The 24,980-nt window shown below is 47.1% G+C and overlaps 2 protein-coding genes across 3 annotated transcripts in view; one reads left to right on the top strand and one right to left on the bottom strand.

Moving 5' to 3' along the window:
- Positions 1 to 3,996: 3,996 nt before the first annotated feature.
- Dok2 (docking protein 2) lies at positions 3,997 to 10,780 on the bottom strand. Of its 2 annotated transcripts, XM_029468736.2 has the most exons (6): positions 10,601 to 10,780; positions 8,974 to 9,034; positions 6,769 to 7,050; positions 6,452 to 6,539; positions 5,519 to 5,700; positions 3,997 to 5,033 (listed from the first exon to the last, which is right to left on the bottom strand). In XM_029468736.2, the coding sequence occupies exons 1-6, from the start codon at positions 10,639 to 10,641 to the stop codon at positions 4,419 to 4,421; spliced, it is 1,269 nt and encodes a 422-aa protein (XP_029324596.2). In that variant the 5' UTR covers positions 10,642 to 10,780; the 3' UTR covers positions 3,997 to 4,418. The 2 variants fall into 2 exon arrangements, with proteins under 2 accessions (XP_029324596.2, XP_021037910.1); XM_021182251.2 differs by lacking the exons at positions 8,974 to 9,034; positions 10,601 to 10,780 and adding an exon at positions 8,014 to 8,185.
- Positions 10,781 to 15,680: 4,900 nt separating this feature from the next.
- The window catches only part of Xpo7 (exportin 7), a 92,828-nt gene continuing 83,528 nt past the window's right edge, over positions 15,681 to 24,980 (top strand). Inside the window, exon 1 of the mRNA XM_085828755.1 lies at positions 15,681 to 15,804. Within this exon, the coding sequence (XP_085684881.1) occupies positions 15,787 to 15,804 (18 nt within the window). The 5' untranslated portion in view covers positions 15,681 to 15,786. The remainder of the gene's footprint in view (positions 15,805 to 24,980) is intronic.

Below are 24,980 nucleotides of genomic sequence, written 5' to 3'. Positions count from 1 at the left end.
TTACTGCAACTTGATATGCCAGGGTTGGTTGATAGGAGGTCCCCCACTTCTGAAAAGACAGAAGATAAGTAAATGGAGATTGGCGGGAAGGACTGGGAGGAGGGGAAGGAAGGGAAACTGTGGTCGGGATGTAAAGTGAAGAAATAATTAATAAGCTGGGCGTGGTGGCACATGCCTTTAATCCCAGCACTTGGGAGGCAAAGGCAGGCGAATTTCTAAGTTCAAGGCTAGTCTAGTCTACAGAGTGAGTTCCAGGACAGTCAGGGCTACACACAGAAACCCTGTCTGGAAAAACCAAAAAAAAGAAAAAGAAGAAGAAGAAGAAGAAGAAGAAGAAGGAGGAGGAGGAGGAGGAGGAGGAGGAGGAGGAGGAGGAGGAGGAGGAGGAGGAGGAGGAGGAGGAGGAGGAGGAGGAGAAGAAGAAGAAGAAGAAGAAGAAGAAGAAGAAGAAGAAGAAGAAGAAGAAGAAGAAGAAGAAGAGAAAAAAAGAAAAGAAATAATTAATAAAAGAATATTCAGTGGTGACAATGTGTAGTGACAAATTTCTCAGAACATGTCCATTCATTAGACAACCTATGACTTCAATTAAAAGATTAAACCAGTCTATAAGAGTCCTAGATACACCTAAGTTTCTCATAGTATCAACAGGTACTAAGCAGCTTGCCTAGAGCCAGAGACCCATTCTGGGTGGCAAGGTCTTTGTAAATCCTTTGCTCAGCCCCACAATGGCAGGTCTGTTTCCTTCCTTGCCTGTGCACTTTCCCCTGGCCGCCTGGGTGGCTCAGCGGCTCTTGAAGGAGGCCTTGCCTCAGTGTGTCTGTCTGTGGTGCTCTCAAGCGCTTCTCTCCCTGACCCATCAGTGACCACCTCTGCTGCTCCCCACTGCTTGCTCCTTTGAGTTGGGGCTGGGGCTGGGGAACCTTCCGGAATCCCAGCTTCTGAGAGAGAGGGACATACACGTGGCAGTTGCTCTGTAGTATTACTGGATGAATGATGCACACACATCGCGGTGACACAGACACAGCTAAAGCTAGCTAAGAAGCATTCAGAGCTCCCTGCAGAATGGGGCACACCCACTGGCTCATTTCCTCCGAGGACACTGAAAACCTAGTCAGCATTTCCCCAACAGCCTTCTAAGGACTTTCATTGCCCCTCCCAGCTTCCCCAAATGCTCTACTTCCGCAGCTACCAACCCCTCACCCCACTTTTCCCCAATCAAGCTGTCCACCACGTCCCCTGGTGAGATCACGTGATCTCAGAGTAGCGCAACCAGAAAGTTCTGTCTCTTGAAGGTGAAGGGCGCAAAGAGATAGGGATCGGCTCAGGATCCCATATTTTGAAAGCGTGTTCACATTTCCGGAGGGGAATCCCAAGGTTCGGAAGGTACCCGCTCTAAAATGCAGACTCCCGAAGCTGCCCCTCACCCCCAGATCCTTCAGGTAGAGAAATTCGTCCCTCAGGACCAGGCACCCACCGCGCCTCACAAGCATAGTCCCTAGTTGCAGTTTCCACAGGCTGGCACTGCCCCCTGCTGGGCACATTCGGGATGAGCGCGTCAAGTGCCAAGTGAGGAAATCAATAATGTGGCTTTCTTTGCTTTGAGACACAAAGCATCTACCTGACTCCTGCCCCAATGCTCTTCCCCCATGCCCTGAGAAGCCTGGGCTCCTTGGAGAATTGGGCCCGCAGACTGAATGCAAACCTTGGCACAGACAAAAGTGACAGAGAACCTCTTACCTGCTCCAGCTCACGTACTCCGTTAATAACTGTCAAAAGCTACCATAAGACAAAACCTAGGAGGCCACACACCCGGGGTCTTGAAGGCATGGATCTGTGAGTCTGCTGCTCATTACTCTCCTGGATGCTAGAACCTTGTCTTGCACTAGAACCTCACTGTGACTGGACACAATGCAGCCGCCGTCTTTCTGTTTGGTTGCTTGCTTGCTTGCATGCTTGCTTTTTTGCTTCTTTGGTTTTTTAGGTTTTTGAGACAGGGTTTATGTATGCAGCGTTGACTGCCCTAGAACTCTGCTCTGTAGAACAGGCTGGTCTTGAACTGAGAGATATGCCTGTCTCCGGAGCACTGGGATTAAAGACACACCCCCTGGCTACTGTAGCCATCGTAATTAAACTCAGCATGTGAGGATCCAAGCTCACTACCTGAAACTTAAGTGCCTCCTTGGAAACCTCTCTTCTTCGTCACCCAAGCTGCACAGGAGCTAACTCTGTAGCACCTTTGAATCCAGGAACCCTTTCAGTGGCGTCTCTATGCTATACCTCTCACCCCCAAGTCCAGCTTCCCAGAGCTGCTGTCCCTAAAGATTTATTCCTGTGGCATTCCTTACCCAAGAGCCTCAAACCTCCCTTCCTTCTCCCACTAACAATGAGCTTCCCACAACATACTCCGAATCTGCTGCTGCCAACACTACCCCTCCACCTATAGCAGGTTTCTGTGTTGCTAAGACCTCCCAATGTTCATGTCCTCCTAAGTCAAAGTGGCATGTGACACACCTGACCTACCAAGAGATTGGAGGCCATTGCCAATGCCCCAGTGCCGGCGCTGAGGAAAAGGAGCCGATCCATAGAGATCAGCTGATCAAAGTTCAGTGTTCAAAATGTGGTTTCTACTGGATGGATGTTTCCTGCTATCACTAAGTCAACATTCCAACTGAACAGTGATGGGTCAGTTCACTCTGGGTCCAATTCCTTCCTGACTCCTTCTGTAGCTTCATTATCGTTCCTTCCAAGATGTTCGTTCTCTCTCTCTGTCTCTCTCTGTCTCTCTCTCTGTCTCTCTCTGTCTCTCTGTCTCTCTGTCTCTCTCTCTCTCTCTGTCTCTCTCTCTCTCTCTCTCTCTCTCTCTCTCTCTAGACCTATTAAGTACCATCAAAGCCCTTCCCACCCTGAAAGGCCCACCTCAAACATCACCCTTTGCTATGAAGTCTTTCTTGGACAGTTAACTGCTTCTGAAGCACCTGGCCTTGGGTTGCCTCTGTGGCACTTAACATTCCCTTCTCAAGGACAGACATCTGTGCCTTGTCTCTCTCAGCTTTACACATAGATGTAAGGAGGGGTGGGGTGGGAATCATGTCCTAGGAAAGGCTGGCCAGGGCCACACAACAGGTAAGTCTTATTTCTAGTGCATAAAAGATACTATAAGTCACTCAGATCTTGGGACCCAATGAGATGGTTCAGTGGGGAAAGATCACCAAGACTGACCGATGGGCTGAGCTCCATCCTGGAACCAACCCATGGAGGATGGAGAGAGCTGACTCCTGCGAGTTGTCCTGCATCCTCCATGTGGGAGCCGTGACAAGCCCTGCCTGCCCATACACACAGAAGAAGTAGATAAATGTAAAATCTGTTAACTGCTAAGTCTTTCTCGAAATCCAGATTTGCCATCAACCCTTCACGCATCCACTGCCATTTTTCTGTCCTTGCAAAAAGTAAAAAAGCAGACGTTTGAAGGTTTCTCATGCTTTGAGTGGACCTCATGTTTCATATGTTAAAAACAAAACCTCCAAAGTTATAGGCTCATGGATTTGGAAGCAGGGCTTTGGGATTGGACGATGAGGGCACTGTTTCTGTAGATGAATGAAGTCATTCAGGAAGCAGTGCATGATCCAGGGAACAGCTTTGCTTTCTCTATATGCTTGCTGTCTTCTTGACACATCATGTCCACTGTGGTATTACCATGCAAGAAGAAGGCTCTCACTAGATACCATAAACACTTTGTGTTTGTGGACTCCCCAGCCTGAAGATCCACAAGCTGAAAATAAAATCTTTTTTCTTCATAAACTACCTAGCCTGTGGCATTCAGTTATAGAAACAAAAGACAGATTAAAATAAAGATTTTCCTCTTGGGGCCTCTGACCCTTTAGACAAATGCTGAGGACCCAGCAGAGGCCCAGGGAAGACATCCCAGCCAGGGGAAGAAGCACTTGGCAGGTCAGCCCCAGCATTCTCTCCCCTCACAGCATTACAGGCCACAGAGTAGTAGTTCGAAATTGGTTTAATGTATAGAAAACTCTGGGAGCTAGAGGGACAACAGCCACTCTCGCTGCTAACCAGAAGCCAGGGTTGTCCCAGGAACAAAACATCTATAGGCAGGAGGCCTGCCCACACCAAGGAGCCAGGACATCTGTGGAAACCCTTTGTCTCTTAAGAGAAATGGCCCCAGTTCCCTTTAGACCCAAGGCAGTGGGAGGAAGTGGAAAAGTGTAGGAGGAGGGTGGGTCCCTCCAGGGCCCTCTTCCTGCTCCAGGCTAGTGACTCACACGGTACACAAATAAGGCACACCGAGCCTGGGGCCCAGGAAGGGGCAGTAACCAAAAGGACTCTACCAGAAGCCGCCATTTCCCCTCCACAGCTTCCGAAGACCTCCCTGGGAACCACATATCCCATCTGCTGGCCGTCCCCTACTTTGGGCCTTTTTTAAGTATGACATTGTCATACTCAGTTGCCTGTGGCCAGTCAGGCACAGAGGAGTCTTGCTGGAGGGAGCTGGGACCCCCATCGGCAGTGGCCGGCTCCCTCCATGTCTCCCCTGAGGGCCTCTGTGTCCTGTCATAGAGGGACAGGGCAGCCACACCCTCAGGCTCATCATATATGTGGTCAGGTAGAGGGGCCACAGGATCCTCCTGAATGCTGTCATACAGTGGGTCGGGAAGGAGTGGAGGGGGGCCCGTCAGGAGGCCCCTGAAGCTCTTCCTCAGGGAGTGAGCCACCGTATCAAAGGGGACGGCATACTCCCCCTCAGGGCCCCCTGGCCTCATGCCAGGCACCAGTGTGCCAGGGGATGGAGAAGGCAGAGAGTCGTGGGGCCGGGAATAGGGGCTTTCAGGTCGAGGCAGCACAGTGGGCATCATGGGCCCTGTGGCTGGCAGGGATGGAGGCCCGGAAGGGGTGGCATTCTTCTGGACAGCAATGGCCTTTTCTAAGGCTTGGAAGATCTCATTGCCGTGCCGTGTTTCGAACTCAAAGCTGCCCTCTCCAGAGAGACAGCGTCTGCCAGCCTCAAAGGAAAAAGTCGCCTACAGTGAGGGGAAAAGAGAGGGAAAGAACTGTTCTTCCCTGGGCTCCACCCACATGGGAAAGTGCTGACCCTGGCACCGGAAACTTCTCTTGAAGCTCTTGCCCCTCTGCCTCTGCATTTTGTTTGTTGGGGTTAGTTGTTTACTTGGGAAAAGGCACTCACCACGTAGCCCAGGCAGGGCCTTCAACTCTGTCTCCTGCCTCAGCCCCCTCGGTGCTGACATTATAGCTGTGTGCCACCACACCTAGCAAGAACATGCTCCTCTCCCTCCCTTCCACTTCTGCTCTTCATTCCTCCCCATCCCTTCTCCACATCATCTCTCCTCACCTAGGCCTCTTGGCTTTCACTCCTTCCCCTCCCACCTCTACTGTCTCTCTAGATGACCTTCCTCCTTGCTCCACTCTCTCTTTATTGGCTCTCTGCCCCTCCCTCGTTGTTCCCCTTAGGTAACTCATCTTTGGTCTCAGCCCTTCACTCACTCACCTTGTCACGCCCAAAGCGTCGAAGAAACCTGTAGGGCCAGTCATATAGCTGTGTGCCTGGCTCAGGGCCACCCCACAGCTCCAGGGCACTCACCCCGGTCCGGAGAGTATAGGACCCTCGGAGCCGGCAACGCTCACTGGCTTCTGTGGGTCGTATGGTCACTGTATATTCCTTGCAGAGCCCTGGAGAGGAGAAGAAAAAGAGGCAGCCTCAGGAAACAGTGGGCTCCTTCTACACCAACCCATCCTTAGTAAGCATGCCAGAAATTCTCAAGAAAACCCTGTTTGTGTTATCTGTGATCCCACCACAGATCTTAATGCCTAGGCTGCTGACCCCACCTCCTCCCCTGGAAGGCGTCCTTCAGGCCCTCGGCCACACCACCCCAACCCTGTGCCCACATCCTTCCTGCCACTGCTGCCAGAGCCACAGCTTGGTTTTCTCCACACCATCACTCCCCAAGACCCTGATGTTAAGCTACAGGTGAAGCCTGCCCCTATGATTCTCCCATAGCCAGTGCCCCTTCCCGTGGGTGGAGCGTAAATGGAAGAGTTTCTCTCCCACGCCTCCATGATGAGCCTAGAAAGCACAAAGGAAGCCAGAACTAGGCCTCCCTTATCAGCACCGCATTTCCCTATTCACAGGACGCCCTGCACAGCCAAACTGACATGAAGCAATTCTCTCCTCACACAATCACTTCAGGACCCACAAAGAGAGAGTCAAGACCAAGACCCTCGGCCTCAGTCAGGACAGGCTGAGCCAAGGCAGACACTGGGGTAGGCCGGGTTCCAACGACCTTGAGCCACACCAAGAAGCCAGGAAGAGACGCTGATAAGCTGGGCCCAGGGTAACCACAAGGCAGGAAGACTTGACCTCGCAGCCAGCCCATGCCTCCTCCCTCCCGCACTGATAGAGCCCCTCAGCCCCAACGCTCACCTGTGATGGAGCTGCTATACAACTCGTTCTCCTCCATGCAGGGACTGCCGCTCTTTTCCTCCAGTCCTGGCGACCCTTTCCTCTGTCCCTGAGGAGGCAGGTCCCAGGTCTTAGCACCAGAACCCACCCCAAGGCCTCTCTGACATAAGCTTTCAGCGCACACCCAGCCAGCTGGTTCTGGGTGCACTTCAAACTGGGCTCCCTTAAGGAAGAACTCCCCTAAAAACGTTTTGGTTCTTCTACCACCTGCCCACAGGAAGTATCTAACTAACATCGCCCTCCCCTGGTGCGCCGATGGGCCGCTTTGTACCCCTCACCGGGAAAGCCAGCAGGCAGATGGCCTGTATCCAGTCACTGCGCTCTGCCGAGGGGGCTGCCAGTAGGTACAGGCGCTCCTTGGTCTCCAGGATGAAGGCACTGGTGTCCCGGGGGCTGCTGGCCTCACTGCCTACCTCTGCTACCCGTAAGCAGTCACTGAGGCGGACAACCTTCCGAGTGGCCTCTCCTCGCCGTGTCTTCTCAGGGACGTCCTGGAGCTCTAGTCTGGCTAGGGCACAGCCAGACTCTCCATATAACACGGCTGCAAACCGGCGCCACTTCTGAGCCCAGGTATGGCAGGTAGAGGCCAAGTGGGAATGGAGAGATGGTCATGAAAGGGGAGAAGAGGAACTGTGGGAGAGGTAGAGGGGCTGCGGCAGCCACACAGGATGGGGAGAATGGCAAACATCACACACAGCCAGCCAGAGAGGCCCGAGAAGACAACAGAGACCATGGAATAACAGAGCTGACCATTAGCCAGGAGACCAAGATCCGCAGGCTAGCCAAAGGCCACAGTAAATGTCCAATGGATGTAGAGTCCAGGAAGATGACAGGCCCATCTGCCAGGTAGTGAGAACAAAAGTCACCCAGCCCAGAGAGGAACAGTGAGGGGAGGGTAGCCTAGACCAGGGACAAGTCTTCAATTCATAGGAAGGCTCTGGCTCCAAAAATTCCCACCTCCTCTCCTTTATTGTCTCACTGATTAAGGAGTTGGACCATGAGAGACAAACAAAGAAACAGAGACCTAGACAAGGAGAGGTGGGTGTTGGGGTAAGCACAGCTGGGTAACAGCAGGAGGCAGAAGAGCTTCCCCTTCAAAGAGGCTAGGGAAGGAAGAGGTTGGAACACCCTGGGGCCACAGCTCAGTAGCAGTCAAAGATGAGAGGAACCTCTGATGTCATCCCAAACTGACTGGCCCCCAACTCTCCCTTCCATACCCGCCCAAGGTACCCCCAAAAATCAATACTGAGCAAGAGAAAAAGAGAGAGAGATGATGTCAGAATCTGCTTCCTCCCCCACAAGCAAGGACAAACAGCCCTCAGCAAAGAGCGATTTGGGGCCTGGTTTAGAAGGCAAGGCACATTGAGAAGGCAGACATCTTCCCTAAGTAGTGTTCTTGTCTAAACTGGTGGAGCACATGGTCTCATAAGGGTCAGGGACATTAAGACACCCCTCTACCCAGGATAGTAACAGCCCTCCCCCCCAAGCTGCTCCGCCCAGCGAGAGCCCAGCCTTACTCTTACCTTGCCAAAGGTCTGCTGCTGCTGAAGATGCAGGAAGCCCTGCTTCACAGCCTGCTCCTCCATCCTGACCATTGCAGCTTCAGCTCCCCACTGCCATTGCCTCTGCCCTCTCTCTTCTCTCTTCTGGGCCTGTTCCCCCTTCTCTTCTCTCTAGTTCATTTCCTCTCTGACTAGAGTTTTTCTACACTATTCTAGTCTGCTTGATGACGACAGGCTGATAGGCCCTGTGGTTTCTTGCTCTGTGTGCGCCTTTTTTTTTTTTTTTTTTTTTTGAGTGCACTTCACGAGCAAGCTTCCTTCCTGCATTTCCAGTGAGTAACATGCAATTTCCAAAAAAAAAAAAAAAAAAGCCAAATTTCACACTTCTGCAGAAGCTGGTGTGAAGGACTGAGCCATAAGAACAAAGAGACCCCAAAATCAAGTTGTTCAAGAAAGTCAGCAGCGAGGGCTCTACATTCAGGCAGGATGCTGAGTGTGTCAGGGCTGAAAAAGCCCTTTGGAATCAATCACCATAACCTACTCATTGAAAAGAGAAAACTGGGGCTGGAGAGGTGGCTCAGCAGTTAAGAGCACTGACTGCTCCTCCAGAGGTCCTGAGTTCAAATCCCAGCAACCACATGGTGGCTCTGAAATGGGGACTGATGACCTCTTCTGATGTTCCTGAAAGGAGCAATGTACACCACAAGTCTCCCAGCTCAGGCAAAGCTGAGCCATATACTGGGTAATGTACAGATAGATAAAACATGCGCGTGCACACACACACACACACAACACACACCAGTCCCATTGTATGAAAGTATTTCCTGCCTGCCAAAAGTACATACAATACACAAGTGTGTGGTGAATCTAGAAATAAGAACATTCTCTCTAGAAAAGGATTTCCTCCCCAAGTCCACCTCAGCTGTTGGCTCCCTTCCTCACGAATGTTCCGAAGACCCTTGGGTTTCAAGTGGAACTTACCTTAAACTGTGGGAACTTCAGAACTTCCAATTCTTCTACACTTGCCAAGCCTGGTGTAGCCCTGGTGGAGACAGAGTGACGTGCCATGGCTCCTGCCCCTGGTGTGAGCCTCCACAAGTGTCAATGGCTGCTGTGAGCGGACTTGTTTGTGTAATAATGTGCATATTTTCACACTCTGAGGAATGTCCTCTGTTTCAAAGTTAATGACTCCATGCAAATCAGAGATAGCATGAGTCCAGGAAGCGAAAGTGAGGCCTGGAGGCAAAGGTGAGGTGGCTATGTCTCCAGAAAAATGGTAAATGCTGAGACTTTCAGGACAGCCCTTGAGGCTATGGGAAAGAACTCTAAATACATGAGTTCAATATATATATAGTTTCTCAACTATGCAAAATATAGGAATGCGATATGAATTACAAGGGGCTTCATGAATCTAAAGGAATAAAGGCAGCTACACTATGAGTCAGCTTACCAGGCAGATTCCTGAGCTCCAGGTCAGCCTAGGACAGAGGGAGGTTAGGCCCAGGTGTGGTCAGGGCAGTGTCTCACCTAACTCTCTTATTGTCTGTTCTTAACAAAGGCAGACAGACCTCTGAATTCTTTTGCAATATTAAGGGGAAAAAAATGTATGTTTGCTGTCTCCTAAGAATCAAAGGTCTGGGGTCATGGGATGCATACTTGATTATCCTATGAGATAATCGAAAGGAAAACCTGGAGTAAATGACTGGAGTAATATGTGAAATAAAAGACTGGACCTGTGCTCTTCAGGAAATGAATGAGCTATCCAGAGAATTTTTTAGGAAAAAAAAGTGAACTACTTGGAGAACAGACAGACATGCACACACAGAGACACAGAGACAGACAGACAGACAACACACAAACAAGGAAGCAGGGCATGGACAGAGAGATCTCTTCGAATAGCAAGCAAGCAGAACAGAAATCTCCAGAGAGAAAGCAGAATGACATAGAGAGAGGCAGACTGGAAAAGCTTTATCAAGCAGAACACAGCTTGGACCCACAATGTGACTACAAGTCGTCCTTTCCACTGCCCCCAGAAACCCATTCTCTCAGAACCCCTCTCCATGCCGAGGCTGGTCCTTGCCATCTACTATCTCACCAGTCATGTTTTATTCTTTGACAGAGGCCGGGGTGGGGGTGGGGGGTAAGCATACCTGCTTGCAACTTTCCTGAGATCACAGAACTGTTAGGGGTGGATGGGTAGCAATGGGGTTTTGGTTTGTTCATTTGTTTGTTTCATTGGTTGGCTTTTGATCTTTTGAGACGGAGTCCTATGTTTCATGGGCTAGTTTCTAATACATGTGCCATCATAACTAGCTAGTACAACTTTTTTTAATCGTGTGTGTGTGTGTGTGTGTGTGTGTGTGAGAGAGAGAGAGAGAGAGAGAGAGAGAGAGAGAGAGAGAGAGAGAGAAACAAGCATACCTGTGGAAGTCAGAGACCAACCTCAGGTATCCCTCCTCACCTCCCATCCTGTTTGAGACAGGATCTCGTTTGCGTTCCCATAAGTCAAAGTAGCTGGGCCCATGAAAGGCAGCTTCTGGAAATTCTCCTGCATCTGCCTCCCACCGCGCCTGCTGTGATTGAAGGTGCTACTGTGATATTGACTTACATAAACTCTGGAGATCTGAACTCAGGTCCTCGGACTTGCATCGCAAGCCATTTAGCCACAGACTCATCTTCCCAGATCTGTAACGCAACTTCTCTCAGGCTCCACTCAGAATGCAGATGCCATGCAGAAAGAGAATCTCTTCTGGGAAAAGCCGTGTTCCATGGAAAATTTCACCTTAGAGCCAGATGACTGAAGAAGCAATCTGGAATAGTTGGAAAAACTGTGGACCAGCCCATACTCCTGGGAGCAATCCTATGAAGGATTTATATAACTTAGCCCATTTCTTCTACTGAGACATGGTTCAAGCCTTCTGCTGTAGATGACCAAAACAGCTTGGAAAGGTGAACACAAAAGCTCTGGGGTTTGGAGCTGTGTCAGCCCAGCTCACCTCACCCTTGCTGCCAGGATTTTAGCAAGTTGGGTCAAACACTAAAGGAGAACCATGGAGTTGTGGGAGCACTGGCTTGGGAAGTGGCTAAGAGTATGAAGCGAGGCATAGCCTCCTCTGTCTCTAGAGCATCATAGATTCTTCATTTCTGAGTCCTTTTCACCTGGGAAATTTTACTTGAGCCCAGGTATATAAACCAGATATACAAATCAAGCTTTTACTGATAACCAATCATAAACTTACTTTTAAAAAAGTCTTTGGTCGGGCGTGGTGGCGCACGCCTTTAATCCCAGCACTCGGGAGGCAGAGGCAGGCGGATTTCTGAGTTCGAGGCCAGCCTGGTCTACAAAGTGAGCTCCAGGACAACCAGAGCTATAAAGAGAAACCCTGTCTCGAAAAAAAAAACCAAAAAAAAAAAAAAGTCTTTGGTGTATGCACTACCACTTATTAATGACAGGCAAGAACAAAGAGATGGCTAGGCTCATAACCAAAAATATAAGAACAGAAGCAAATTACATATTGAGATGGGTACACTTGCTCACTTTCACACAATAACGTCATGATGGCTGAATATTTGACAACGAAGGACATGGAAACCTCATGAATCAATCAGTCCCCACAGTCCACTCCTTGAAAAGGAAGGAAACTGAAGTTAGGGGTGGTCTGGAGAGCCTTCCAATGCAGGCAAAGCTGAGCCACATACCCAGTAAAGAAAAGTTCGTTTTTCAAAATTCACCTCTCTGCGTGTCCCATCCTGCCTGCAGGAATTGCAGCTGCTACTACAGTATCAATTTTCTCTGGTTCTAAATGCTTTTCAGAGTTGAGTGCTATTCTGACGTTATAATCATCAATGCTGAGAACTCACTGCACACTCACATAGTACAGCTGGACCTGGGGTCCACACCTGGAATCCTAACACTTGGGAGGTGGAGGCAGGGGGACTAGAAGTTCAAAATCATCCTTGGCTACACAGGTTGTTGACAAGGTAAACCTTTGATACAGAAGACCCCTCCCCCCAAAGTGCATACATCCAAGCATACATACATACATACATACATACATAGTATGAAGTGGCGCTAGTATGTTTAGGGACATATCAGAAACTGCTGGGAATTCTATGCTAACTCCAAGTAAAATACATGTAATATTATCTTTTGTGAAACAAGTGAGCAACTCAAAGAACAGTCTTTAAAATAAAATATTCTAACAATATAATCCAAGGATATACTGTTATAGGTGCTAGGAAGGATTGTAGAAAAATATTGGCTTTGGTCTTTCTTTCTTTCCTTCTTTCTGTTTTTGGTTTTTTGTTGTTGTGTTGTTTTGTTTTGTTTTGTTTTGTTTCCAGACAGGGTTTCTCTGTATAGCCCTGGCTGTTCTGGAACTCACTCTGTAGACTACATCTGCCTCTGCCTCCCAAGTGCTGGGATTAAAGGCATGCACCACCACTGCCCGGCAGGATACAGATTCTTATCAGATGGCTCTTCTTATCGGATGGCTCTGGTGTGACAGTGCTGTGGAGTTCACCAGCACATGCCTCACAGGAGTGCAAAGGATGCTTTCTTTCTCAAACACCCTGCTTACCCTCCAACATGTAGGGAAACAGGATACACACCACTCAGAACCACAAGGGGGCGCCCGAGTTTACTAGATTCCTTGGAAACTTTTTAAACCTGAACCCACGTATTCCAGAACACACCCCCACCCCTAATCCCATCCCTGGTCTGTGGAAGCTGGATACTTTTCTCATAGCCATAGTGTAAAAGGAGCTAGAATCTACTAAGAACACGTCTTCCATCAAGCTGAACTTCACCCAGCTGGGGTAGGAATCCCACTATGGGAATCCTGCACTAACCACAGTGACCTTCTGCTTGGCCTCTGGGGAGCCACAAGAGCAGGATCTTGTGCACTGTCCCCAGACACAACAGAGGTGCAGAGACTTAGAGGACTTCCGGGTCTCCAGGCGCCAGTGTAGGAAGCAAAGGTGTCAACAAATTCCCATAGCCCGTACTGAGGACAGTTGGGGTTTCAGCTGGCTCTCGGCTTCCTCACTCAGGGATTAGGTAACTCCGAAAGATCTTCTAGTTGAAGAGAGATACCCAATGGGAAGCTCTGGGCAGCCAAGAGAAAGGTTTAAAATGGGCAGAGAGATGTGGACATGAGAAAGATGGACTGGGCAAAGGACAGGATGAGGACAGATGTGGTGCCTGCCATCCTCAGCTTCAAAGGTTCCTGACTGTAGAGGGTCGGACAGTATACATCCCTAATCTCATTGCAATTTACCCTTTCCCCATTAAGTATGTAAATGGTCCTCCTATATCCATGGTTTCATAAACTAGAATTCAAAAATACTAAATGGAACACTCCAGAAACAAGCAACCCTTAAAAAAAAAACTGTGTAATGCCACACTGTCATTGTTCTATCTTATTATTTATTACCATTCATCTTACTGTGGCAACTTTATAAACTTTATCTTAGATATATATGAAGAAAACAGGATATAGATACTGCCTGCTCTGTAGCTTCAGGCAATGTATCCTCCGAGCATAAGGGAGACATATTGCACTAAGAAAAGAGAGGGTTCAGTTCCCAGCACCTTCGGACCAGGAAAGGTACTGACTAACGGCAAAAGAAGAGCAGAGCAGAGCCAGAAATGAGCAGAGCATTGTGAAGGAGCAGGGGTACAGGAGAGGTCAACCAGACCATACCAAAGATGCTCAAGAAGAGTCCTCTCAAGGGCTTCAAACACGAGTGTACGCTATCTTGTTTTGTGGGGTTAATGTTGCAGAGGTATGGGGACTGAGCCACCAAGGAGAAATACAGGGAGAAGGGGAACATATAACAGGATTCGCTATAGGACTTAGAAAAAAAATGTAAGCCTCAGACCAGCAGGATATCAGCATTGAAGACAGGAGTGGAGTGGGGTGTGCATTAGAGATATACACAGCAGACATCGAGGTGAAGACTGTGGAGGACTTACAAGGCTGAATAATCAAGATTATTCCTGAGTTTATTTTAAGAAAGTAGGTGAACTGAAGGTAGGGAAGAGAAAGGGAGAACCAGGAATCGGGAGATAGTGGACAGAGATCTGAGTAGTCTGGCCTACTAAAAAGCTACCTTATCAATCAGTCAAGAAGAATGTCACTGCAGGGCAGTGGTGGTGCACGCCTTTAATCACAGCACTTGGGAGGCAGAGGCAGGCAGATTTCTGAGTTCCAGGACAGCCTGGTCTACAGAGTGAGTTCCAGGATAGCCAGGACTACACAGAGAAACCCTGCCTCGAAAAACAAAACAAAACAAACAAACAAACAAAAAAAAAACCCCCAAAAAAAAAACAAAAAAAGGAGGAGGAAGAGGAGGTCACTGCCACTAAGACCCCAAGAATCTACAACTGTATTGTAACACAAAGTCAGGAATCCCCTGACACTACACACACCCTTGCCTATTTATACTCATGGAATTAATGATTGGCTACTGGAAGGTTGGAGAAAGAGGGAGAGGGAGAAAAGAGGGCGAGAAAGTCAAAGATTAACAGGAAGAGCTTGCCAGAAACAACAGTTGAAAGCTCTGCCTTACTTCTGCCTCCTAAATCTTCTGAGTCAGTCTCTTTCACTGAGTCAATTTTGCTGGCCGAACCCCAGTTACAAGGAAGTCTGGGTAATGTAGTTCCTACTTGTCCTACCTTTGCGAACTAGAAGACACAGCAGGAGGAAGACACGCTGCTGCTGAAAACCAGCCCAATAAATCTGCAACAGTAATACTGTGGGCCTCGCTACCACCTTCACTTGCCCCCCAAAACAAGGCAGATGTAGTCGTGTTAGCCAACTTAAAACAATGTTATCAAAATCCCGCTGATTTAATCTAGGAGCCTTGAGTACAAACTGGAGTGGAAGCCAATAGAAAATAGGAATCGGCATTATCTAACACAGAAAACTGATGGGGACTCGGCCTAGGCGTTCAGATATTACCCTCATCTGACCCCTTCGGGGGTGGAGGGGAAGTAGGGTGGGCTGCCTGTAGCACTGGTCCAAACAGCAATTGATTTCGGAAGATTTAACGGCAGCTTGTTACATTTTTGATCATCGGTATCTGGCGGCTATATCATATCATGGCTGTTTATAGAGGAGAACAAGACATTAATAAAAACAAGGCGATTGCTACCGGGGTTGTTGGTGAAACCCGGATCAGAAAACAATGACCCTGGTCCAGTAGAACAGGCTAGAAAAGCACAATCACAATCGCGGCCCAGTTCAGAGCAGTGTCCTGGGAAGTCGCGAAGGGTGCAGGTATCCCAGGTTGGAGGTCTTTGGCCCTGGGGCAGGGACGTCCAGAGAGGAGTCAAGCAGGCCGCACGTGGACAGGCAATGCCCCGGGTGCACAGTGCGGGGTGGAGCCATGACAGCACCCGGAACGACAGGCAGCGTGCTCCGCTCCCACGCGGCGCTGGCCCGCGCGCGAGTTCGAGCGCGGCCCCTTTAAAACCCATGTAAACAAAGCTTTGTTCCCCCAGCTCCCCTCCCTTGCGCTTCCACGGCCCTCCGCTTCCTCCCACCCGGCGTCTCCGGGCCGCTGACGTTGCCCGCGCCCCTACGCCGTCCCAGCCACGCTGCGCATTCTCCAACCCAGAGTGGCCGGCCGGGGCCTGCGCAGCAGAGCGGCGCTACGCCACGAGCGTAGCGCGCCGAGCCCCCAGCGCGCAGGCGCAGCGGCGACGGCGGCAGCAGCGGCGGCGGCGGCCCCGGCCGAGGTGCGCGCTGGTGGGGAGGGGGGGCCTGAGAGGAGCATGAATGGAGCAAAATGGCGGATCATGTGCAGGTGAGCGAGAGCCGGGGGAGGGGGCGGCCGAGGGAGCCGAGGCCGCCGAGTGCGGGGCGCACGCGGGCCCCGGGGCTCGAGCCCACCCGGGGCCCCGACAGGCCGCCGAGCCGTCGCCGCCGCCGCTCGGAGCCACCGAGCCGCCGCCCGTCCCGCAGCGCGGGGCCTTTCCCGCCTCCCGGACCGGGGGCCTCCTCCATCCCCTCCCACCCGGCCCCACGCCTCACGCGAGGCGCTGGAAGGACGGACTGGTCCGCGGGCGCGCACAGCCGCGGCCCGAGGCCTCCGTGCAGCCCTTGGGGGGAACCCTCCAAACCCGGGAGCGAGAGGACCCCTCGTGACTGTCCTAAGGGGCCCCCCCAGGTCACAGCGCCGGCCCTCCGCGATTAACAAAAAGAGCGCCTTACCACGCGAACCCCGCTCTCCTGACTCTTTCCGGTCGCCTTTCCTCCTCGCGCCCCCGAATCCGAGAGACCCCTTTTCCCTATCTGGCCCTCTACCTCTGCCCCGAAACGCCCTCCGCTCCCACTTTCCATTGGCACAGCCGGGAGGCCCGAGCACCCTGCCCTCCAAAATGGGAGCTGAGGCCTTGCTCGCCTCCCCTCGCGCCCCCCTTGCCATAGCCTAGGAGTTGAGCGCCCACACCTCCAGTGAAACACGGGGTGGAGGGGGGTGTGTCTGAAACCAGAGCTGCTGGGTTGGGTGTAGACAGCCCTCGGGAGGGTCTTGATCGTGCTCCGGAGCTGAGTGGGGGGATGTTTTGGGGTCCTTATAGAATAACACAAACCGGGAAGGGAAAAGGGTAGCCCACACCTAACCCAGCAGTAGCTGAAGCAAGTGCAAGCTGTTTCTTGCAAACTAGGTAAAGTTTTTGCTATCTGGGGCTTCTGATACTCTTTGACAGTTACTGATGTAAATCCATTGTCAGGAACCTTCGGATTTCCTATGCAACAAACCCCACAGGTTTGGGGCTATGGGAAGTAAAGATGATCGAGCAGAGTCGCCTTTATTTTGCATACAGTGTGGCGTCTTTCCCCAAGTTCTAAGAGTAATCTTATTCCGAGTGTGTTCAAGAAAGTGGAATGGTGAGACTTCTAGTTGTTTCTTTGACCGAGAAAGAGACTGATTAAAGACTCAACTTTGAAGGCTCGAGATTGGTGGAGTTGCACTCTGGAATGGGAGGGACTTATCAGGGTAGAATTATATCGCAAAACTTAACCACAAATAGAAGACCACAAGATTCACGTTCTGAAGCAGTGCGGTGGCCTACTTCAGAAGGAGCAGTAAAACATGACAGAGTGTTAATAATAATAATAATGTTGAAGATACAGTAGTAGATGGTTCTACTACAAAGACAGGAAGGTGTTTATGTGATTTTTTTTTTTTTCATCTTAAAAAGTAGGTAGTGTGGTTACCTCTGCACTTCAGGGAACCAGAACCAAAGCACAGAACTGCTGAGACTTGCTTAAAGTAAGTCCAGGTGAACCAAAGTTTTTTAAAATTTGAGTCCAACTTCTGCTAAGGATGTGCAATGAGTCTTCCAGAACTTTCTGTTTGTGCTAGGGCTCAAACCCAGGGTCTTGAGAATAGAGCTCATGAACAGTGCTTTGGGGAGTGCAGGGGGTGTCATTAGTTTAAAAACTATATATGCATTCATGTGTATATGCCTATATAGAGAGGAGGGTAAGGGAGATGGCTCCCAGCACACACATGATTACCCACAGTTATACAGTACTCCATATCTAGGAGATCAGACACCTGACATCTACAGGTATCAGGTATACACCATGGTATACATACATACATACATACATACATGCAAGCCCTCACATGTGTAGAATTTTTTTTTTTTAATTTTTAAATGTGGGTTCTGTCTCCTCTAAAGAAGTGTCTGCTCATGGAGTCCCCCAGTCCAGAATTCTTTTTTTTTTTCCAGGATTTTTAAAAACTGATTCTGTTATCATCACTCATTAGAATGTCAAAATGCATCAAAGCCACCTTCATAGCCTTTGTGCCACAAAAAAAGGTCTCATTTTTTTTTTTTAGAAGGCTGTTTTTCTCCCACCTACCCAAAAATAAGTAGACCAAAGTAAGACTTCATCAACTTCTAGATGAAGGGAAGCATACTCAAGACTGTAATGTGTCACTCTGAATTATTTTGGAGTGCTGGGATATACTGGGTTTTATTTTATTAGACCAACAAGCTAAGTGTTAGTATCGGATATTTAGACTCTTTATAGTAGTATTTTAATACAAAACCTTCCCATGAAAAAGACACATTCTTCCTCAGGTTGGTTAGAAACTCGTCTGCAGAACACTGAAGGAGGTACCTGATTACACTATTGATCACACACTATTGATCTTACTAAGGGAGTCTGATGATCAGGCAGCTGCATGTGTACAATACACAGAGTATATCTATACTTTTGTAGAACCGCTAGCGTGAGCAATTTTTTTTCTCTTAATGACAAGTAAGTGTATGGTAGATTTTTCTCGGGGTAGATTTTTCTCGGGCTTCTGAAATCTTCAGACATTGTTTTTCTAAGGTATATAGGGCCTTGGGGTTCTTTCCAGTATGTGTGTGAGGGGCTAGATGGAATCCCCATCTGACCTCAAACTTCCTATGTAGCCAAGTGTTGGCCTTGAACTTCTGATCCTCCTCCACCGCCTCCGTTGTGCTGGGATTATAGGTGTGTGCCAGGTTGTGTTTTATTGAAGATTTTAAGTGCTGTGAAACTTTAGTCATGGAAAAATTATAATACTTGGTTTGTCTGTGAGCCCTGTTATTGTCATAGTCAAGGGTCTTTAGAAAAGTGGCCTTAATGTAATGATTTTCTTAGTTAAAAGGTGTGATCTAACCTTTGAATAGTGTAGTTACAAAGCATTACCTGGTTGGGAAGAGGGGAGGACTAAAACTGTGTAATCATGGATGGGTGGGTGGATGGATGGATAGTTAGGTAGGTAGATAGGCAGAGAGAAAAAGAGGATGTTATATAAAGTTAAGTGGAAGTGATGTGGCAATTCAATATCTTCCCATACTAGCTTGTTAATGCAACTGAATCAAGATAACTTGGAGAACAGTGATACTGCAAAGATTAAGAAGGAACTTGCTGACTTTAATAGCTAACAGGAATTTGAGACAAAAGAAGGAATCCAGGAATTAAATAGGTTGCTAAATATGTACATGTATTAGACATACAAATTTAATAAAAAGAATAATTCTGGAGTTTTGATGTGTTATTGAGCTCTGCTTTATAACTATGTAACAGGGAAGACTTTGCAAAGTAATCATAGCTTGAAATTTCAGGTGCAGTAATTAAATATTGACTGCCAGTGTGACTCTAGGAAGTTATGAAGAATCAGTACAGCTGGCAGGTTAAAATTTAACAGAGTCCAAAAATGTAGCCTGATTATATAGCAAACGTGGTTGTCTCAGGTTTCTGAAACGTGCAAGGAGAGGATAGCACGGTAAGTCAATTTTGAGAACTCTACGTGAAAATAAATAGTAACTTCCGGAACTTTGTCAACTAAACCTATTAGTACCAAAATTCTTACTGTTTACTGTGTGAAAGATGCAGAAGGAGAAAGACCCAGGAGCCTGAAACTGAAGTACTAAATACTCATGCTCTCTTTGCACAAGCATCAGAGAGCAGGCTTCTGCCACACAGATGGAGACAGAGGAGACACATTTCAGAGCAAGGTTCCCTTCCCTAAATCCCTCTCAAATGGCAATTTACAAAATAATGTCTGGGATTTATTTTTGTCTCGGGATCTCCCTGTGTTGTCCTGGCTGGCCTTGAATTCCCAGGGTCAAGTGATTCTCATTCAGCCTCCCAATAGCTAGAACTGCAGGAGTGTGCTCTTCTGCGTAAGTATTTGCCAGCAAGTGTCAATCTTAGAATCACCTGTCTATATTTACTTGATAACTCGTGTTTGTTAGATTTCCTCCTGTGAGAAAAGCCTTGAGAACAATGTGTGTGTGGTACCATCCAAACACTGAGCAGTCTCTGATTTAGGTTGAAGTACTAGAAGCGGCAAGAAGATCCCTGTCCATCCATACCTTACAGGAAGTAGCTTCCATAGTCACCAGCTGCATTTTCTGTCCGGGTTGGATTTTAGAAGCCATATTAGCATTGCTCTTCAGGAAGGGAGAATGGCTCACTTAAGCCCATAAGCTAACAGTTCTCTGTAGCTACAGCTACTACTTCACTCCCTTCAGTATGTGTAAAGAAGATAGTGTTCTGAATTTTTTTTTTTCCTATTTTAATGCCAGACATCTTATCTCACAGATTTTCTCAGGGTCAGAGACCTGGGAGTGGCTTATCTCAATGGTCCTGGTTCAGGGTCTACTGTACAATCTGCACTGTCAGCTGGGGCTGCAGTTTCAAGGCTTGACTGAGGATGGAGAATCCTCTTTGAAATGCACCTTCTTTAATAGGCTCAGTTCCTGTAGGTTCTTGGTTGGAGTGAGGGCTTTACTTCCACACCAGCTGCTGTTTGGAGGCTTCAGTTCCACCAGCCTCACCTAGGACACCATCTTACAATCTTAACTTTTTAAACTGTCTAATAACGTCTACTCAGTATGAGTGACTCATCTTTGTTTCTTTTGTAAGTTACTGAAATGTGGTCTACCTAAAGACAGGTAAAGAAAATTCATTATTCAGCTTGATGAAATTTCATCAAGTGAAAATTCCTTTGTAACCAGCTCCCAAATTAATATTGTCAGTACCCAGAAGCCCTCTTGATGCCCCTGCTTCTACCCTGTAACACCACCACTCCCTTCTAGATAACTCCTACCCTGTCATTTAGTTTTTTTAATTTATTATTATATCTAAGTACACTGTAGCTGCCTTCAGATGCACTAGAAGAGAGCGTCAGATCTCATTACGGATGGTTGTGAGCCACCATGTGGTTCCTGGGATTTGAACTCAGGACCTTCGGAAGAGCAGTCGGTGCTTTTAACCACTGAGCCATCTCTCCAGCCCGTGTCATTTAGTTTTTAAGTATGCTTTCACAGCTAAGGCTTAGTAACTTAAATTCAACTGGAAGGCCAGGGGGAAAGCAGTTGTTACTCAGCTTATTGAGTATTTTTACTCATTTTTGAGAACACATTAGAAACTGTGTGAGTACTCTGGTGAGAGAAAGGGGAAGTGTACCTAGACAAGTTTAAGGTAGTGGTACTTTATGGGTATAAACAACCACAATATTTTATTATTAAGTTTACAAGTTATTTACAAGTGGTTCTCTTTGACCTCTTGATCCTAGTGGAAGGTCATAATATATGTTCCTAGACAGCTGTACCCAAATGAATTTTTAGGTAAGGAGATAGATTCCTTTTTTTAACCCACAGTAGCAGAGGCCTTGCATCTATGCAAGGGCCATACACACTTTTAACCCATTAACAGTTTCTCCAGCTCCTACTTTGGTTGTTTTTTGTTTTTGTTTGTTCAGTTGGTTTTGTTTTGTTTTGTTTGAGACATAGTTTCTTTATGTAACCCTAGCTGAAACTTGCTCTGTAGACCAAGCTGGCCTCCATCTTACAGACCCCCCTGCCTCTGCCTCCCTGGTGCTGGGATTACAGGAGTGTGCTACCTCAGATACCTCCAGCCCCTACTTTTTAAATTTTGAGACAGGTTCTCAATTGTTCAGATTAGCCTTAAACTTTGAATCCTCCTGCCTCAGCCTCCCAAGTAGCTAAAATTACAGGCATGTGCAACCAAGCTGTACTATGAGTTACATTCTTGAGAATGATTTGTAGTGATAACCATAAACCATCTTCTGTTTTCTGTTGTTGTGGGGACTTGGAAAGGATGCACAAACGTGGTACTCTACCTTCAGGGTTCTCTGTGTGAATTGGAGAGATAATAAAAGCCTGAGTTGTCAAGTTAAGACTTCATAATGAGAGTCCATGCTTTTGTCAATATGTCCCTAAATATGTGATTATTAATTACTCTTTCTTCACATTACAGTACCTCTGAAGAGTGCAGCTCATTCTTATTTATAGCCTCTTTAAAAGCAAGAAATTCTTAATAGAATGAGCATAGCATGAAGGAGCTGACTTAAGAGTCTGTGCTGCTGCAAAGAAACACCATGACCAAAAAGCATGCTGGGGAGGAAAGGGTTTAGTTGGCTTACACTTCCACATCAAGGTACGAACTCAAACAGTGTAGGAACCTGAAGGCTGCAGTTGATGCAGAGGCTATGGAGTGGTGCTGCTTATTGGCTTGTTCTCCATGGCTTGCTCACCCTGCTTTCTAATAGAACCCAGAACCAGGGATGGTGCCACCCACAATAGGCTGGGCCTTCCTCCATCAATCACTAATTAAGAAAATGCCCTACAGGTTTGCTTACAGCCCCATTTTATGGAGGCATTTTCTTAATTAAGGTTCCTTCCTCTCTGATGACTTTAGCTTATGTCAAGTTGACATAAAACTGTCCAGGACAGGAGAATATATTAAAGTCATTGGAAGGGAAAGGAATTGCTCACCACAAAAACTCAACCCTTAGTAATTCTGATACCTACATCCTTGGCTCGTGACCATGTCACACAAATATGTGCTTTTATGTCTGCCCACACTCTTGTGCCATAAAAGTGATATATTTGAGAGAAAGTAGAATTAGAAACTACCTACACATTAGCACTAATTGGACTTTTAGATGCTTGCCATTTTATAGTGTTGTCATTTGACATTCGGAGCCATTCTATAAGATAGGTATTGTAGAGATGTTACTAATGGAATTTTCCTTGAAATGGGTTGATTAAATAAAAACCTGCTATCCCTCGAAGAGTGGAGAACCACCGGAAGATTTAGATATGAGTGTAGTGGCTGTAACTGTCAGACTTAAGGAAGTTCAGGAAAGAGGAATGTTATCATCTGACCTTCCCAGGAGTTTGCAGACTTCTGCTATATCTCCTTTGAGAAAATGTCGTGCCTAACTTCTATTGTCTGAATTTTAAGAAGGGCTAATACTGACCCAGCATGTCTGTAACCAAAGCCTAGATTGGCAAGAACCAAAGTCAGAAATTCCTTGATAAATGTATCAAGTTTGTTTGCTTTGCCATTCTGGAATTTCTAACTGTCCAAATGATAACCTCTGGCAACAAGTCACTGTTTCAATCACATTTAAATTTAAGCTCTCTAGGCATACTATGTGTCTAATGGCTGTCATAATACATCATGCAAGCATAAAATCTTTACATTATCATGGACATTTTGGTGTGTGAGTTCATGTACAGGCTAGAGCTAGACATAGAGTTTCTTTCTCGATCACAAGGTCTCAATGAATCTGGAGCTCACCAATTTGGCAATACTAGCTGACCAGCAAGCCCCAGAATTACTCTTGTATTTGCCTCTTCTACACTGGAATTCTAGGTACCTCCCGCTACACCTGGCTTTTTGTGTGGGTTCTGGGGATCCAAATTCAGGGCCTCATTCTTGCCTGGCAATGTTTTATCAAATGAGCCACTGCCTCCTGTCATAGACATTTCTTTTGAACAGTGCTGATTAGAATAAGTATGCTTTTGAACCAAAGAATATGCAGAAGTGGAACATGAGTTTGAAAGTGATAGGTCCATATGCCAATAAAAATAAGCTAAAGTATCCTCTCAAGTGTGTATGAACACAAACAGATGTATGGGGTGACTTATTTAAGATTATTTCCTACACCATATTCTGTTCTCTTGGCCAAGTGATGACAAGAAGCAGTATACTCATAAATGAAATTTAAGAACTTAAAAGAAAATGAACTTAATGTTTCTTGTCCAAAGCACTTAGTAAAAGCAAACCTAGGTGATATTCTTTATATAGGTGTAAACATAAATATGTCACAAACATAAAGATGTCTTAGAGGCTTTTAGAAGGTTCATGATAAAACAGCTCCTGCCATTTCTGATTTTAGACATAACTTGTCACATTGTTACCTGTCTGGATGTTTTACAGATGTTCCCTAAATATGCCACCTACTTGCTAAGTAACAGACTGGCAGTGTTTAGGACAGAATTAATGTATTGGTGATTTGTTAAGGTGAAGAAATGATGGCTAAATATAGTCATCAGTAAACATTTATTAATTGGGTTTTTAAAAATATTCTATATCAAGATTGCTAGGCATATGAGGATATAAATGAGAATAAGACATAAACAGCTAGAGATGTACACCTCTAAGGGTTTTGAAGTGATATCAGTAATATGACATAGGTACACAGAGAACATGAAACACAGGTGTCAGTTTTCCTTCACAGAACCAAGAAAGGCTTCCTCGTCTAAAGTGGTTAGATGGTCAAGCTAGATGTAAAAGTACCTGGCAGTCTCCAAGTTAATAGTCCATACCCACAGAGAGAGTGCCATATGCAGTTATGTGTCCCCAGATTACTCCAGGAAAATAGAAATAAAAAGACGTTAGGTGAGGAATAAGGCTGCTGGTAAGAAGAGACCAAAACATGAAGAAACCTGGTAGGTGGCAGAAACTGGCAAACATGGAGGAAATTGATACAGTATAGACAAAGTAAGAAGTGAAGCAATAGTATATGCCAGAAACAAATAGCGCTTGAGGGGATGTATAACTGGGGATAGAAAATAGAGGCTGACCAGGGTAGAAGTTAGTTGACAAGTATAGTATGTATACGTGGCTTTGTGTGCGCGTGTGTATGGTACAGATATTTGTACACCACAGCTCAGTGGCAGGTATCTTTCTCAGGCCCTCATTTCTTAAAACTGTCTCAACCAATTAATAGTGATATGAATGTGGATAGAAAGAAAGCAGGCTCCCATCTTTGTTGGCTGCCCAGTGGAGCGTGGGTGAGGCAGTAATCCTGAAGCAGTAAGTGAGGTGAGTCTCAGGAACGGAGTGTGGGTACTTATGAACATTTGAACACAGGTATCCATCAGCAGTTGCTTTTCAGTTACCACGCTGGGTTAGGATCCAGGTTTTCTCTATGTGTGTTTTGTTTGACTTGTGAGACAGGCTCTCACTACGTAGTGGGCCCAGGCCAGCTGCAAATTCATGGTGTTACCTTAGCCTTCTATTTTCTGTCATTTCAAACGTGTGCCACCTGTGTTCAGCTCATATTTTCATAGTGAAAACGTTTAGCCTTAGATGTTATAAATATGTTAAGTGCTAACTGTCTAGCTGGTCACAATGTATACCTATCTGTTATCCTTTTAGTTTGTTCATCTT

This window comes from Mus caroli, unplaced genomic scaffold, assembly GCF_978045245.1.
Source record: "Mus caroli unplaced genomic scaffold, Mus_caroli_1 scaffold_12, whole genome shotgun sequence".
Lineage (NCBI taxonomy): Eukaryota > Metazoa > Chordata > Mammalia > Rodentia > Muridae > Mus > Mus caroli.
The sequence above is the reverse complement of the archived record's forward strand: the minus strand, read 5'-3'. Positions and strand labels throughout refer to the sequence as shown.